Source organism: Doryrhamphus excisus, linkage group LG18 (assembly GCF_037039965.1).
Source record: "Doryrhamphus excisus strain RoL-2023G ecotype Guam linkage group LG18, RoL_Dexc_Guam_v1.1, whole genome shotgun sequence".
In the NCBI taxonomy this organism is placed as follows: domain Eukaryota; kingdom Metazoa; phylum Chordata; class Actinopteri; order Syngnathiformes; family Syngnathidae; genus Doryrhamphus; species Doryrhamphus excisus.
In genome coordinates, this window is record NC_136374.1 from 6,255,232 (window position 1) to 6,269,910 (window position 14,679).

Below are 14,679 nucleotides of genomic sequence, written 5' to 3' on the forward strand. Positions count from 1 at the left end.
TCAGTAACTGTTACATTTGTTCACTTCCTGCTTTCCATAATACAGTTTAAGGTTTTTTTTTATGTTTTAAAAATGTACCTCGTACCGAGTACAAGGTGATATGAGCATCCAATGCCATAATGGGTACCATAGTAAGTGTCAATATAGTGATATATATAGCACATCATGACTGGTTCAAGACTCTTCATCCTTGTATTTAGCAAACATCAACTGCTTGTATTGTTTCTTGAATTGGCTCATCGTTGTGCATTGTTTGATTTCCTTACTCAATCCATTCCATAGTTTGATTCCACATACTGAAATGCGATGGCTAGCATAACGTAGTCCTAGCATAGAAGTGTTTCAAATGTACTTCTTCCCTGAGATCATATTTCTCCTCTCTTGTAGAGAAGTATTGGATGACATTTTTAGCTAATTGGTTATTTTTAGCCTTATGCATTATTTTAGCTGTTTGAAGATGAACTATATCAGCAAGTTGAAGTATTTGTGATTTTAGAAATAAGGAGTTAGTATGTTCTCTGTAGGCGGCATTATGAATTATCCTTACTGACCTTTTTTGCAGTACATTTAGCGAGTGAAGATTGCTTTTATAGTTATTAGCCCATATTTCCACACAATAAGTAAGATATGGTAGAACCAAAGAGCAATAAAGAGTGTGGAGTGATTTCTGATTGAGAACAAATTTTGCTTTGTTCAATACTGAAATATTTCTGGCCACCTTATGTTGTATATTTGTAATATGAGGTTTCCAGCACATATTTGTAAATTTGTAATGAAAGTAAAGGTTAAGCCGTGTCCGAGTAATTCTCAAAAATAAAATGAAACCTGGAAACCATCAAACTGAAACTACTAAAATCTGTCTATTAATAAACATGCCAAAGTGTCTTCTTGTACGTTTTCCCAAAGACTCTTTGAGTGCAAGCAGACGTGTCAGATTTGTTGTCAGCACGTGAAGCTGGCAAGCATTAAAAAAAATAAATCACAGTGTTAAGCTGTGCAACACATCACACTACACGCTGCGCTACACAATACACTGCACACTCACGGTGAGTACGCGCCACAAACACGATGACACACCTTCACACCTTCAAAACTGCACACTAACGGTGTCTATAATCAAACTCCAACTGCAAAGTGTGATCATGTACAATCACAGCCAAATGTTTTAAGAATGACACAAATGTGAATTTTCACCAAGTCTACTGCCTCGGTTTTTATGATGGCAATTTGCATATACTCCAGAATGTTATGAAGAGTGGCTTGCACGCAGGAGACCCAGTTCAATTCCACCCTCGGCCATCTCTGTGTGGAGTTTGTATGTTCTCCCTGTGTATGCGTGGGTTTTCTCCGGGTACTCCGGTTTCCTCCCACATTCCAAAAACATGCTAGGTTAATTAGGTATGAATGTGAGTGTGAATGGTTGTTTGTCTATATGTGCCCTGTGATTGGCTGGCCACCCGTCCAGGGTGTACCCCGCCTCTCACACAAAGACAGCTGGGATAGGCTCCAGCACCCCCCGCGACCCTCGTGAGGATAAGCGGTAGAAAATGAATGAATGAATTTCCACTGCATTTCAGCCCTGTCACAAAAGGAGCAGCTGACATCGATTAATTGGGTCATCATTTAACCATCAATTAATTGATTAATTGTTGCTGTTCTAGCTCATATACATATCTACAAGAAGCACAACATTTTTCCGATGTATTCTATTAAGAGAGCAAATTTGGAACACTGGAATGAGCATTCCAAAACTGAGCATGTTTTTGGAATGTGGGAGGAAACCGGAGTACCCGGAGAAAACCCACACATGCACGGGGAGAACATGCAAACTCCACACAGAGATGGTCGAGGGTGGAATTGAACCCTGGTCTCCTAGCTGTGAGGTCTGCGTGCTAACCACTCGACCGCCGTGCCGCCAGAAATTAAGCTAATACCCAAAAATATTTCCACTACATTTCAGCCCTGCCACAAAAGGAGCGGCTGACATCGATTAATTGGGTCATCGTTTAACCATCGATTCATTGTTGCCGTTCTAGCCCATATACATATCTATAAGAAGCACAACATTTTTCCTATGTATCCTATATATTTTAAACTAGCAAAGACCAAATTATTAAATAATTATAATAATAATAAATTTTGGAATGTGGGAGGAAACCGGAGTACCGGGAGAAAACCCAAGCATGCACGGGGAGAACATGCAGACTCCACACAGAGATGCCTGAGGGTGGAATTGAACTGGGGTCTCCTAGCTGTGAGGCCTGTGCGCCAACCACTCGTCCACCGTGCAGCCCCATCAATGGCTTATGTAACCTTATTTGCTCTCTCACCCAAAACCAGTTTTGTACCAGTTATGATAGTTTCCAGCTCCTTGACAAAAAAGACGTTAAAAGTTGTTGCAAATTCATATGTCAAGTTGTGTAATTGTTTTGTTTCAGCTGTGATTAATGTTTTTCTGTCACGCCAGCGACAACGATGGTTTACCAGTGGTGGTGTATGATGGACACTGACAAATAGCCTCCAAATAATTACGGACTGTTTTGATTTAGTAATTAAAATGTGTTGATTAAGGCCGCGCCTGCAAATGAAATCAGCCTAACAAAGAAACGCAATTAGATTCTGTCATTTCCATTCAACACCTTATCATTCACTTGTGCATGTGAGCATGTGTGTGTGTGTGTGTGTGTGTGTGTGTGTGTGTGCACGTTGCCGTGCACCTTGAGGATTGAGCAGATAATGCTGACCTCAACTTGATTAACTTCCAGCATGCTCCACTTTTAAAAATGTGCTATTCTTGTGACGAAGTCCTACATGTTTAATTGTCTTTAGCGCCATGAAATCAATTTACTTTTCCTTCTTTGGCTTTCCTTTCCCCGTCTCCCTCCCTGTGCCCCCAAAACACGATTCCTCGTCATTAGCAGCACTACTTTCACTCTTTAATCAAGGCTTTCATGTGAACATCTACTTTCGCCTCAATTCCCTTCTCATGCAGGCCCCCACATTTGCTCTGCTGGTGTTCCAAAACCTCCCAGCACCGCCTGGATGTATGACATCCTAATGCACCCCCCCTGCCTCCACGTATGGGAGTGCCATGCCAAAGGAGCGACTAAACGGCTCAAAAGGAAACCACTTTGATTACAAAAATGATGTTCCTCATGTCTGCTTCCAGCATTTTCGTCTGATCCTCAGCTCAGCCTCGTTTGGAAGTTTGACTCTTTGTGAAAACTTTTATTTGTAAGCCTGGTGTGTTGTTGAGCTGACTTACAGTCATCACTTTATTACTGACTGGTGGGGGGGTGCCATGAGGTGCCAGCATGCCCCTCACATATTCTACTGCATTGTTTGGTGTATACCAGGGGTCTCAAACACGCGGCCCGCGGGCCAAATGTGGCCCGCAGGACACTAGTTTGAGGCCCCCGCCTTGATATGAAAGTTTAATGTTTGTTATGGATGCTGTATGGTATCATGTACCCAGAAAAAATTATAAATTATTTGATTAATGTTCATGTCAAAGGTTAAATAACTGTTAATAGTTATCCTCCCTATCCGTGTGGAAGTGGTATTTTTTAGGCTATTTAAGTTTAAAGGAAATAACTTGAAGGCTACCGTTTAGGTCGCTAGCTCTCTAGTTTGCGAGTTAGCATGTGTCTCAAGACCCTGCAGTTGCGCAATATGTTGTAAATAAAAAGAGTATAAATGTGACTATAGTCATGTTTTGTAACTGTTACATTTGTTCACTTCCTGCTTTCCATAATACAGTTTAAGGTTTTATTTTTATTTTTTAATAATACTTACTGCTTTGCTGCTTCCTACTCCTTTTGGACATGTGGAACTGGGAACTGATTATGGGATGCACTCAATTGTAATCTGATGCATGTTCAAATGAAATAAAACCATTACCAATTTCCAAATCGGAATGTTACAGAAGACATGAGAAAAAAAAATGTGACTCGATATGCCAAATGTCCGGAATGATCTTAACATTTTGAAGTTGGAATGGTTTGATTTGGTTCAGAAATGTGGAAGTAGTTGAGTGTCAAAAAAACAAGGCGGAATAAGAACAAAAAGAAATAGAAGAATTTTGGTGCTTGAATGCTACTCAACATTTAGACTTAAAATCAATAGTATCCTGATATTATCTAATCTGTCGTGGGGGGGTTGTGATATTGTGTAATTCCATGGTTTTCATCACCACACAGCTGGTCTGTGCTGTTCTTGGACCAAATCCTCATCTGGGCTCCAGCGAGGACATGCAGTAATCATTGCTCATCTTCAAGCTTGTCTGGATTAAGTCAGCATGGGATTACAAGGCATGTGTCCATTACTTCTTATGAGAGGGGGTGTGGGGGGGGCAATATTGAAAATGTCACGTCAACAAGTACTCATTTGTGCTCGGCAGCCATTGTTGGTTCAATCATGTTGACGCAAAAACCTTTGACGTGAATAGACGTACAAATACAGATCATAAATGACAACACATAGAGTCATGTGTGCATCTAAACAGACATGATTATTTCTCAGCATCATAAAAAAAAGTGTAACCAACTTGTGACACGGTGTGAGAATGAATAGTGAAGAAGTGTGAAGGCGGCACGGGGCTGTAGAGGTGACATAGCTTTGACAAATAGGACGCCTGGCGGGAAAGCAGCTGCATCAGGTCCACCTGACAGCTTCCTGACAAATACCAGTGTCACGTTTAGGTTAATGGGCTGCTGTGAACAATGACGGCACGCAACATTTGTCTCCCAGGCACCTTCGGGTGCCTCACCCTGGGTTTGTAGTGTCAAACTGTCGTTTGAAATTACCGGCGTATGGAAAAGTGGATGAAAATAACAACAGAGGAGTGCACATAGCAAGATGTGTGATAGAGCGGTGGTTATTATATTAGCGAGGCACCCCCCCCCCCCCAATACCCAATGGCAGGCACCCTTCACCACCTTGAAAAGGTTTTATTTATTATATTACAGAAATAATTTAAAGGTAGCTTCCATATAGAACACAACTATACATTCTGCTTTTATTAAAGAAATTATGTTTAGGTATTTATTAATTCATCTGTTTTTTGACAGTAAAAATTTCCGCTCCCAAAAATTGCCAGTGTCTTTTTGATCGTAAAGAAATATATATTATTTTTTATTACTTATTATACTTAAAATAATAAAAAATATATTAAAATTCATTCATTTTCTACCGCTTTTTCCTCACGAGGGTCGCGGGGGGTGCTGGAGCCTATCCCATCTGTCTTTGGGCGAGAGGTGGGGTACACCCTGGACTGGTGGCCAGCCAATCACAGGGCACATATAGACAAACAACCATTCACACTCACATTCATACCTCTAGAACTCTAGTCTCCTAGCTGTGAGGTCTGCACGCTAACCACTCGACCGCCATGCGTAAGAAATAAGTTATTTATTTTTAACAATCATATTAAAAATAATAAAAATAATATATAACTATGTTAAATAGTAAACAAATAAAATGAATAATAACACTCTTTATGCAAATATTTGGAAAAATAATATTAAAATAAAATATGTATTATTTCCAGGCTTCTACAGGCCTGTTACAATGTAACAAAAGGTGTGTGCGCGTGCACGTTTGGCTTCCGTGCAGTCATCGCTATAAAATGCCATCCAGCGCAAACAGTAATTAGCCTCCATGCGTACAATTGCTTTTCCGCTCTCTAATTAGGGAATTACAAACTGGAGATCAACGACGGTTAAATAAAAAACAATTAAGAACAAAGCAATTATGCCTTTTCCCTCCTCCCGTACACCCCCCCCAACCTCCCCCCAAGCAAATGCTGCTCCACAGTCATGCCGGGTGGGTTTTAAAGGCTTTGTAAGACGAGCATGCACTTGGCTGGGATGCGATGTTCCCTGGAAGCTAATTCCGTGTATATTAGCGTGGATATCATCAGGCGGGCGGCAAGGCCTGAGGACGTGTGGGATCATTAGAAGGAACTTTTTAACCTGCTTATCATGCACGCTGCAATAATGGAGTCAAGCTATTCCACTTTATCACAGACATGTTGTGCCGAGAGCCGACAGCCATCAAAGCGTTATTACACAAACATGGAAATCACTTTTGGAATGCTCTTTCTCCATCAGGCATCACGCGGTCAGCCCTCATACACACTCTTATACAACACAAAAATATCATTAATACATAAATAAATACAACACAAATAAATACAAACATAAATATTCCTATAACTAATAATAAGAATAAGAAGAAGAATATATTTAAGAATTTATAAAAATATTTATGATTGAATTAAAATCAGTGGTAATTTAAATTTGTAATATAACTTCAAATCAGAATGTGTTACATAATATAAAATAATATACATATAATAATAAGATACATATAATAAATAAATACAACACAAATAAATACAAACATAGATATTCCTATAATTAATAATAAGAAAAATAAGAATATATTTAAGAATTTATAAGAATATTTATGATTGAATTAAAATCACTGATAATTTCAATTTGTAATATAACTTCAAATCAGAATGTGTTACATCATATAAAATAATATATATATAATAATAAGATACATATAATAAATAAATACAACACAAATAAATACAATAATATTCATATAATTAATAATAGGAATAATAATAAGAATATGTTTAAGAATTTATAAGAATATTTATGATTGAATTAAAATCACTAATAATTTCAATTTGTAATATAACTTAAAATCATAATGTGTTACATCATATAAAATAATATATATATATATATATATATATATATATATATAATAATATACATATAATAAATAAATACAACACAAATAAATACAATGAATACAAACATAAATATTCCTATAATTAATAATAGGACTAATAATAAGAATATGTTTAAGAATTTATAAGAATATTTATGATTTAATTAAAATCACTGATAATTTAAATTTGTAATATAACTTCAAATCAGAATGTGTTACAGACTATAAAATAATATATACATATATATATATATATATATATATATATATATACGTATACATATACGTATATATATATATATATATATATATATATACATACATACATATATATATATATATATATATATATATATATATATATAATATACATATAATAAATAAATCATAATACATAAATAAATAATAAATAAATAATAAATAATAATAAATAAATAATACAAACATAAATATCCCTATAATTAATGATATTAATAATAAGAATCTACATGTACAATGATGTGTACGCCATCTTGAAAATCAGTGTACACACAACAGAAATGTTTATTTTTTAACGCCTGTGTGAAACCTACTCCCATAAGCCAATAATTTAATGTTCTGTTGTTAAACGAGGTTCAACATGAGATAATGTCCGATATTTCTTACAGCACAAAACAAAGAGCTCGGTTTTACCCGTCCACACACAAAAATGATTGAGGATTCTACACAAATTGGTCTGTTGTGGTGTTGTGTTTGCACTCACCGTCCTCCTCCGTTTGCTTGACGATCTCTTCACTCTCTTTGCTGCCCTCGGGGTTGGCTAGAACCAGTCTCAGTCGAACCGTAACAAAGGGCCTGAGGTCCCTCAGGGTATAGCGGGACGACGTCTGGATGAGCTCCTCGGCCACAAATTCCTGCTGGTTGAAGACGTACTGGTACTGCACCTGCACAGGAAAACAGCAAAGTTGTTATTATTGACAAGGTTTATGCTACAAGTGTGATGAAACACTGTTGTCTTGTGAAATAATGCCGTATCAAAAGAGTGTATCGTACCGTCAGATTGTAGCTGTGACAGCGTGTCACAGCGTAGCCAAACGTCTCCCATTGTATGGTCAAAAGACGCGCCCGGACGTCCACCACATTGACGTTCTGGGGACCGTGGACTGGATCTGGAGGAGACATAGTTGGACCGGAATAAAAGTTACTTGGCAATTTACATTCCTGTTCCAGGAATTCCAAGCTGTTGCTGAAAACACAATGGCGGTAATTACAGGTAGCTAGCTAGTCTATGTTGGGTTGAACTACGATTAATTGGTAATGGTAATGGTAATGGTTTTATTTCATTTGAACATGCATCAGATTACAATTGAGTGCATCCCATAATCAGTTCACAGTTCCACATGTCCAAAAGGAGTAGGAAGAAGCAAAGCTTATTAAATCCTACCCCTCCATCTGGTACTTTTACAATCACTAACTGTTGCATTTTTTTACTTCCTGCTTTCCATATTACAGTTTAAGGTTTTGTTTTTTTTGTCTATGTTGGTTATTTCCAGCAAGGTTAGCATAGCATGTTTTTGGTCAATGTTGAAAGCTCACACCAAAATGTGTCCGTACATTTTACGGTTAGCATACAATATGTCGTGTTCTTAATGTTCTTCATGTATTTTCATCACAAAGCACAGCATATTAGCTTGCCAATACATGGAAACAGGAAGTGGAAGTCAGTCTATGGCAGGGGTCGGGAACCTTTTTGGCGAAGAGAGCCATGAAGGCCAGATATTTTAAAATGTGTATCTGTGAGAGCCATATACATTTTTTTAAACATTGAATACAATAAAATGTGTGCATTTTTATGTAAGACCAACAGTTTTAGATATAATGGACTCTAATTACGTAGACCAGGCACACTACCCCACACCAATGGGGTGTGGCCAGCACACTTTCGTGAGCAGCGCAGTGTCTAATAATAAATCAAATACTTGTTGCCATTAATACAACTTCTGCTGCTGCATAGTTTTGCACCGTACTCCGTAGACGTATTTCATTCTTTTGGCCATCTTCGTCAGAAGGCTTGGTTCTGCAGCTTTAGCTATTTGACTAAAGGAGGAAAGTTTACATTTACATGTTTTTTTGACATCTCAATGACCGAGGTAGACTACAGCATTACCCAGTAATAATCAAGTTTTGGTGTTTGACCTGGGAAATATCATCAGGAAAGATAGATATGGTTGGCCGTATTGCAGCAGAATATAGATGGACGAATTAAAATGCATAAGAAAGTTGTTGATTTTGAATATTATTTTTAACAGTCATTTCTGTGATGGTTTACTTTAAAATGTTAGCAAAAATACCTTTTTATTGTGGTAAGAAATGCTTGAGAGCCAGATACAGTCATCAAAAGAGCCCTACCTGGCTCCCGAGCCATAGGTTCCCTACCTCTGGTCTATGGTGTCCTCAGCGGTTGACCCTAATTCTTTGCTAGCTAGCACGGTAACACCACAAGTCTCAACAATGTTAGCACAAAACATGTTCATAAAAATGGTAATGGTAATGGTAATGGTAATGGTAATGGTAATGGTAATGGTAATGGTAATGGTAATGGTAATGGTAATGGTAATGGTAATGGTAATGGTAATGCTAATGGTTTAATTTCATTTGAACATGCATCAGATTACAATTGAGTGCATCCCATAATCAGGTCACAGTTCCACATGTCCAAAAGGAGTAGGAAGAAGCAAAGCTTATTAAATCCTACCCCTCCATCTTTATCTCTACTTTTACAATCAGTAACTGTTACATTTGTTCACTTCCTGCTTTCCATAATACAGTTTAAGGTTGTTTTTTGTTTTAATAATGTAATTGGTATAGAAATCGGTGTAGAAATCACCATCATCATCCTAATCTTCATCATCATCACCATCATCATAATTCTTATTTTTTTTACTATTATTCTTATTCTTATTATCATTATTATTATCATTATTCTGATTATTAAAGTGAAGTGATTTCTGATTGAGAACAAATTTTGCTTCAATTCAATGTACAATTATAGTACATGAAAGACGTTTCTATATGACAATCAATTGTGAATGAACAGGGATAAATAAGGGTTAATTTTACCCTCATTAAAAACTTGACTGTTGACAAAGAAACGATGTGGCAGAGAGATCCACTTGGACACTACCTTCCTGTTTTGCTATGAGTTATTTCTTGAATTCAGTCGTGTTTCCACTTTCTTTGGCTCCTCTTAAAAGCAGACTTGTGCTTAGTTCGCAAAGTACGACAGAGTCAACCACTGATGACATCAATGAAGGACAACGCCTTTTGGTTCTGGTTGCCGGGCTGCTAACAAAGATGTTTTGTGATTAATTGGATTCCCACAGTATATTAATAACGCATCAAAACCAGAAAAATGTACGCACCCAAAAATATGTTAACTGTGCTGTTGTCTTTTACGCATCAGATTAATGCAAAAAACTATGTCTTCCACTAACTAGTCATTAAAACAAAGACATAAAGTGTGTAAGCAATGTGATGTAATATCACTTTGCCAACTTCGTGTCTTTCTAAGCATCCACATTGCGGGCAAAACACAAACGCACCATTGTTGTCCACCATATGCTGGACTCCCATACCGCGCTTTATGTAGCTTGACTGACGGTGAGCTAACAAGCTCGTTTAAAGCCGCAGTGCCACAAAGCTGGTTTTGCCTAATTAGCGTCAATCAGCCAACAGCGGAAACTTGAGCAGGTCACAAGATGCACTCATTAGCCACGTGCTTTTACTCGTGTTCCGCTAATCAATGAATGATTTGCAACACGCTGAGAGAAACACATTCTGTGTGTAAAAGAACAACTAGTTTTGGGATTTAAAGAGGCTTTTGTCTTGTTAGAACGCCACCGGGACCAATTTTAAAGTCCTTACTGCTAAACAAACAACCAATGTAATTCCATTCTAACATTATAACCGTTAGCACTGATTACATTTTCTACATAAAAGAAATTAAGCTGTGATTGGATTTTAAAAAAAAAATCCCAATTAGGGATATCAACCCCAGTCCAAACAAATAGCCTTACAAGTAAATAGCCTTACAAGTAAACACATCATGTTGCGTTGACCAATGGATTTATGGATTAGCCCAATGAGAGCAGATTAGACATGACAGATAAAGCCATCTGAGACGGGATTGCGTTGATATGTTTCATTTCTGGCAACAGGGGGGCTCGAAGCGGCAGAACCGAGGAGGATAAGAGGTGGTGGTGTTCCACAAAGTCAGAGATACCGTGTCCGTGTTTGGCTGCCTACTTCCGACTCCCTGCGGATGCTGAGGGATTTTAAGAGTCTGTGTTTTGACTTAAAGAGCAAATCCTGTAAAGTAATCTACCGTTCCTGGATCAGACCACCACAGACTGACATTTGGAAGCCTTCTGAGAAGATGACGTCTGGCCCCATGTACAGGTCAGCACAGTGGGCCATCAGCTTTCCCACAAGAAATAAAAAAAGAGTACCTGAAGTGGCCTCAAAGTCATGAAAACCCCATCAAGACAGTGACTAAACTCAAATAATGTACATCTATGTGATTCCTCACTTCCACCATGGACAACCGCCCAGAAGTCTAGGTCCGCCTTTGAAGACCACACCATCCCCTGCTGAACATGAGGGGTGTCCAACATTTTTTCAGTGAAAAATAGAACAACATGGGGCCACTTTGATAAATTCTGTATCACACAGAGTGATAAGGTAATATATAATGTATATAATATATAATGTTCATTCATTCATTTTCTACCGCTTTTTCCTCACGAGTGTCACGAGGGGTGCTCTCAATCTGTCGGTTGATCTAAGTTCCTACCCTCACCTATGGTCATGAGATTTAGGTTGTGACCCTAAGGACAAAGATATGGATACAAGCGGGTTAAAATGAGTTTTCGCCGTAGGATGACTAGGCTGTCTCTTTTAGAGGTAAGGTGAGAAGCATTGTCTGTGAGAGGTTCTGAGTAGAACCGGACGGAGCCAGATGAGGTTGCTTGGGGATGACTTCCGGACGACCTCCCTTGGTGTGCGTTGGACCGGTAGAAGGACTCGGGGAAGACCCATGACACATTGGAGATGGATGGATGGATGGATGGATGGATGGATGGATGGATGGATGGATGGATGGATGGATGGACGCATGGATGGACAAATGGACAGACGGATGGATGGATAGATGGATGGATGGACGGATGGATGGACGCATGGATGGATGGACGGATGGATGGGCGCATGGATGGACAAATGGACATACGGATGGATGGATAGATGGATGGATGGATGGATGGATGGACGAATGGATGGACGCATGGATGGATGGATGGATGTATGGATGTATGGATGGACACATGGATGGACGCATGGATGGATGGATGGACGTACGGATGGATGGACGCATGGATGGACAAACGGTCAGACGGGTGGACGGATGGATGGATGGACGGATGGATGGACGCATGGATGGATGGATGGACGCATGGATGGACAAACGGTCAGATGGATGGATGGACGGATGGACAGACGGATTGATGGATGGATGGACGCATGAATAGATGGATGGATGGACGGATGGATGGATGGACGCATGGCTGGACAAACGGTCAGACGGATGGATGGATGGATGGATGGATGGACAAACGGACAGATGGATGGACGCATGGATGGATGGACGCATGGATGGGTGGATGGATGGATGGATGGATAGATGGATGGACGGATGGACGCATGGATGGACAAATGGACAGACGGATGGATGGACGCATGGCTGGACAAACGGTCAGACGGATGGATGGACGGATGGATGGACAAACGGACAGATGGATGGACGCATGGATGGATGGATGGACAGATGGATGGACGCATGGATGGATGGATGGATGGATGGACGGATGGATGGACGCATGGATGTACGGATGGATGGATGGACGCATGGATGGACAAACGGTCAGACGGGTGGATTGATGGATCGATGGATAAATGGATGGATGGACTGATGGATGCATGGATGGACAAATGGACAAATGGACGGATGGATGGATGAATGGACGGATGGATGGACGCATGGATGGATCGATGGATGCATGAATGGACAAACGGTCAAATGGATGGATGGACGCATGGATGGACAAACGGTCAGACGGGTGGATTGATGGATTGATGGCTCGATGGATGGATGGATGGATGGATGGACTGATGGATGCATGGATGGACAAATGGACGGATGGATGGATGGACGCATGGATGGATGGATGGATGCATGAATGGACAAACGATCAAATGGATGGATGGACGGATGGACAGACGGATGATTGATGGACGGATGGATGGACGCATGGATAGATGGATGGATGGATGGATGGATGGATGGATGGATGGATGAATGGACGCATGGATGGACAAACGGACAGACGGAGGGATGGTTGGCTTTATAACCAGACTTAAATCATAGCAATTTTAAGGGGATAGAAAAAGGAAAGGAAAGCTCAAATTCAACATATCAAATGGACAGACCCCAACATCAGAACATCATGAATAAAAGATATGCAGGACGATTACTTATCGACAGTATCGGTGCTTGAGTGAAATCTTATCATAAGCCGAGAAATACCATTTTTTGATCTGATCAAGACAAAATATGTCTGAATACTTTCAGACATAATGTTGAATCACTCAGAATCAATGACTATTCTCCAACCTAGCTTTTGTCTTATGTCAGTGACAAAACAATCGTTCAATAAGTCAGTGGTGAAACTCAGCATCATATGTCCTGGCAAAAGTTCATGTAACCTACGTAATGCTGAAGAATTTCGACATGCGATTAGATAGATTACCGCCATGATATTCTCAACATGTTATACCATCTCTACATTATGTACCATCCCGTTCCTCAACCCCACAAACACCAACACACAGGAAACAGAGCCAAATAATCAGATCCGGCCAGGATTAGCAATAAATCAAAGCCCTCTATGGTCTACAAAGACTCAAACTACGTTAGCAAAATCTGATTTACGAGACCAATGAGCCAAACGGTGAACAGCAGCCAAGTAAATCCCAAGCATGGCGGCCATCTTAATCCAGCAGTGGAAATAAAGAAGCTAATCTTTCAGGATAATCTGACCGTCTGGCAGTCAGTCGCAGCCCAGCGGGACAGATTGCTAATTTCTCTTTGACTCCAACACTAAGAATTGAATGGAAAAGGTAAGAACCAGCATCACCAGATGCCTTTGGAAATTCATGTCTTTATTGGAATTTTCAGACGGTTAAATGTAATGCTGTTTTAATTGTACTTTAGCTTTCTGCATTGCTAGCATTACTACATGCTAACACTAAGAATTTAATGGAAAAGGTAAGAACTAGCATCGCCAGATTCCTTTGGAAATTCATGTCGTTATTGGAATTTTCAGATGGTTAAATCTAATGCTAGCATTACCACATGCTAAGACTAAGAATTGAATGAATGAGGTAAGAACCAGCATCACCAGATTCTTTTGGAAATTCATCACTTTATTGGAATTTTCAGACGGTTAAATCTAATGCTGTTTTTATTGTACTTTAGCTTTCTGCATTGCTAGCATTACTACATGCTAACACTAAGAATTGAATGGAAAAGGTAAGAACTAGCATCGCCAGATTCCTTTGGAAATTCATGTCTTTATTGGAATTTTCAGATGGTTAAATCGAATGCTGGGCGGCACGGCGGTCGAGTGGTTAGCGCGCAGACCTCACAGCTAGGAGACCAGGGTTCAATTCCACCCTCGGCCATCTCTGTGTGGAGTTTGCATGTTCTCCCCGTGCATGCGTGGGTTTTCTCCGGGTACTCCGGTTTCCTCCCACATTCCAAAAACATGCTAGGTTAATTGGCGACTCCAAATTGTCCATAGGTATGAATGTGAGTGTGAATGGTTGTTTGTCTATATG

At 39.5% G+C, this 14,679-nt stretch overlaps 1 protein-coding gene across 13 annotated transcripts in view; it reads right to left on the reverse strand.

The window, feature by feature from the left end:
* ptprt (protein tyrosine phosphatase receptor type T) overlaps positions 1–14,679 on the reverse strand; it is a 230,143-nt gene that overhangs the window by 129,563 nt on the left and 85,901 nt on the right. For all 13 annotated transcript variants that reach the window (XM_058054365.2, XM_058054362.2, XM_058054361.2 and 10 more), the window contains exons 9-10: positions 7,780–7,895; positions 7,490–7,670 (exon numbers count right to left, since the gene is read on the reverse strand). In XM_058054365.2, the coding sequence (XP_057910348.2) occupies positions 7,490–7,670; positions 7,780–7,895 (297 nt within the window). The remainder of the gene's footprint in view (positions 1–7,489; positions 7,671–7,779; positions 7,896–14,679) is intronic.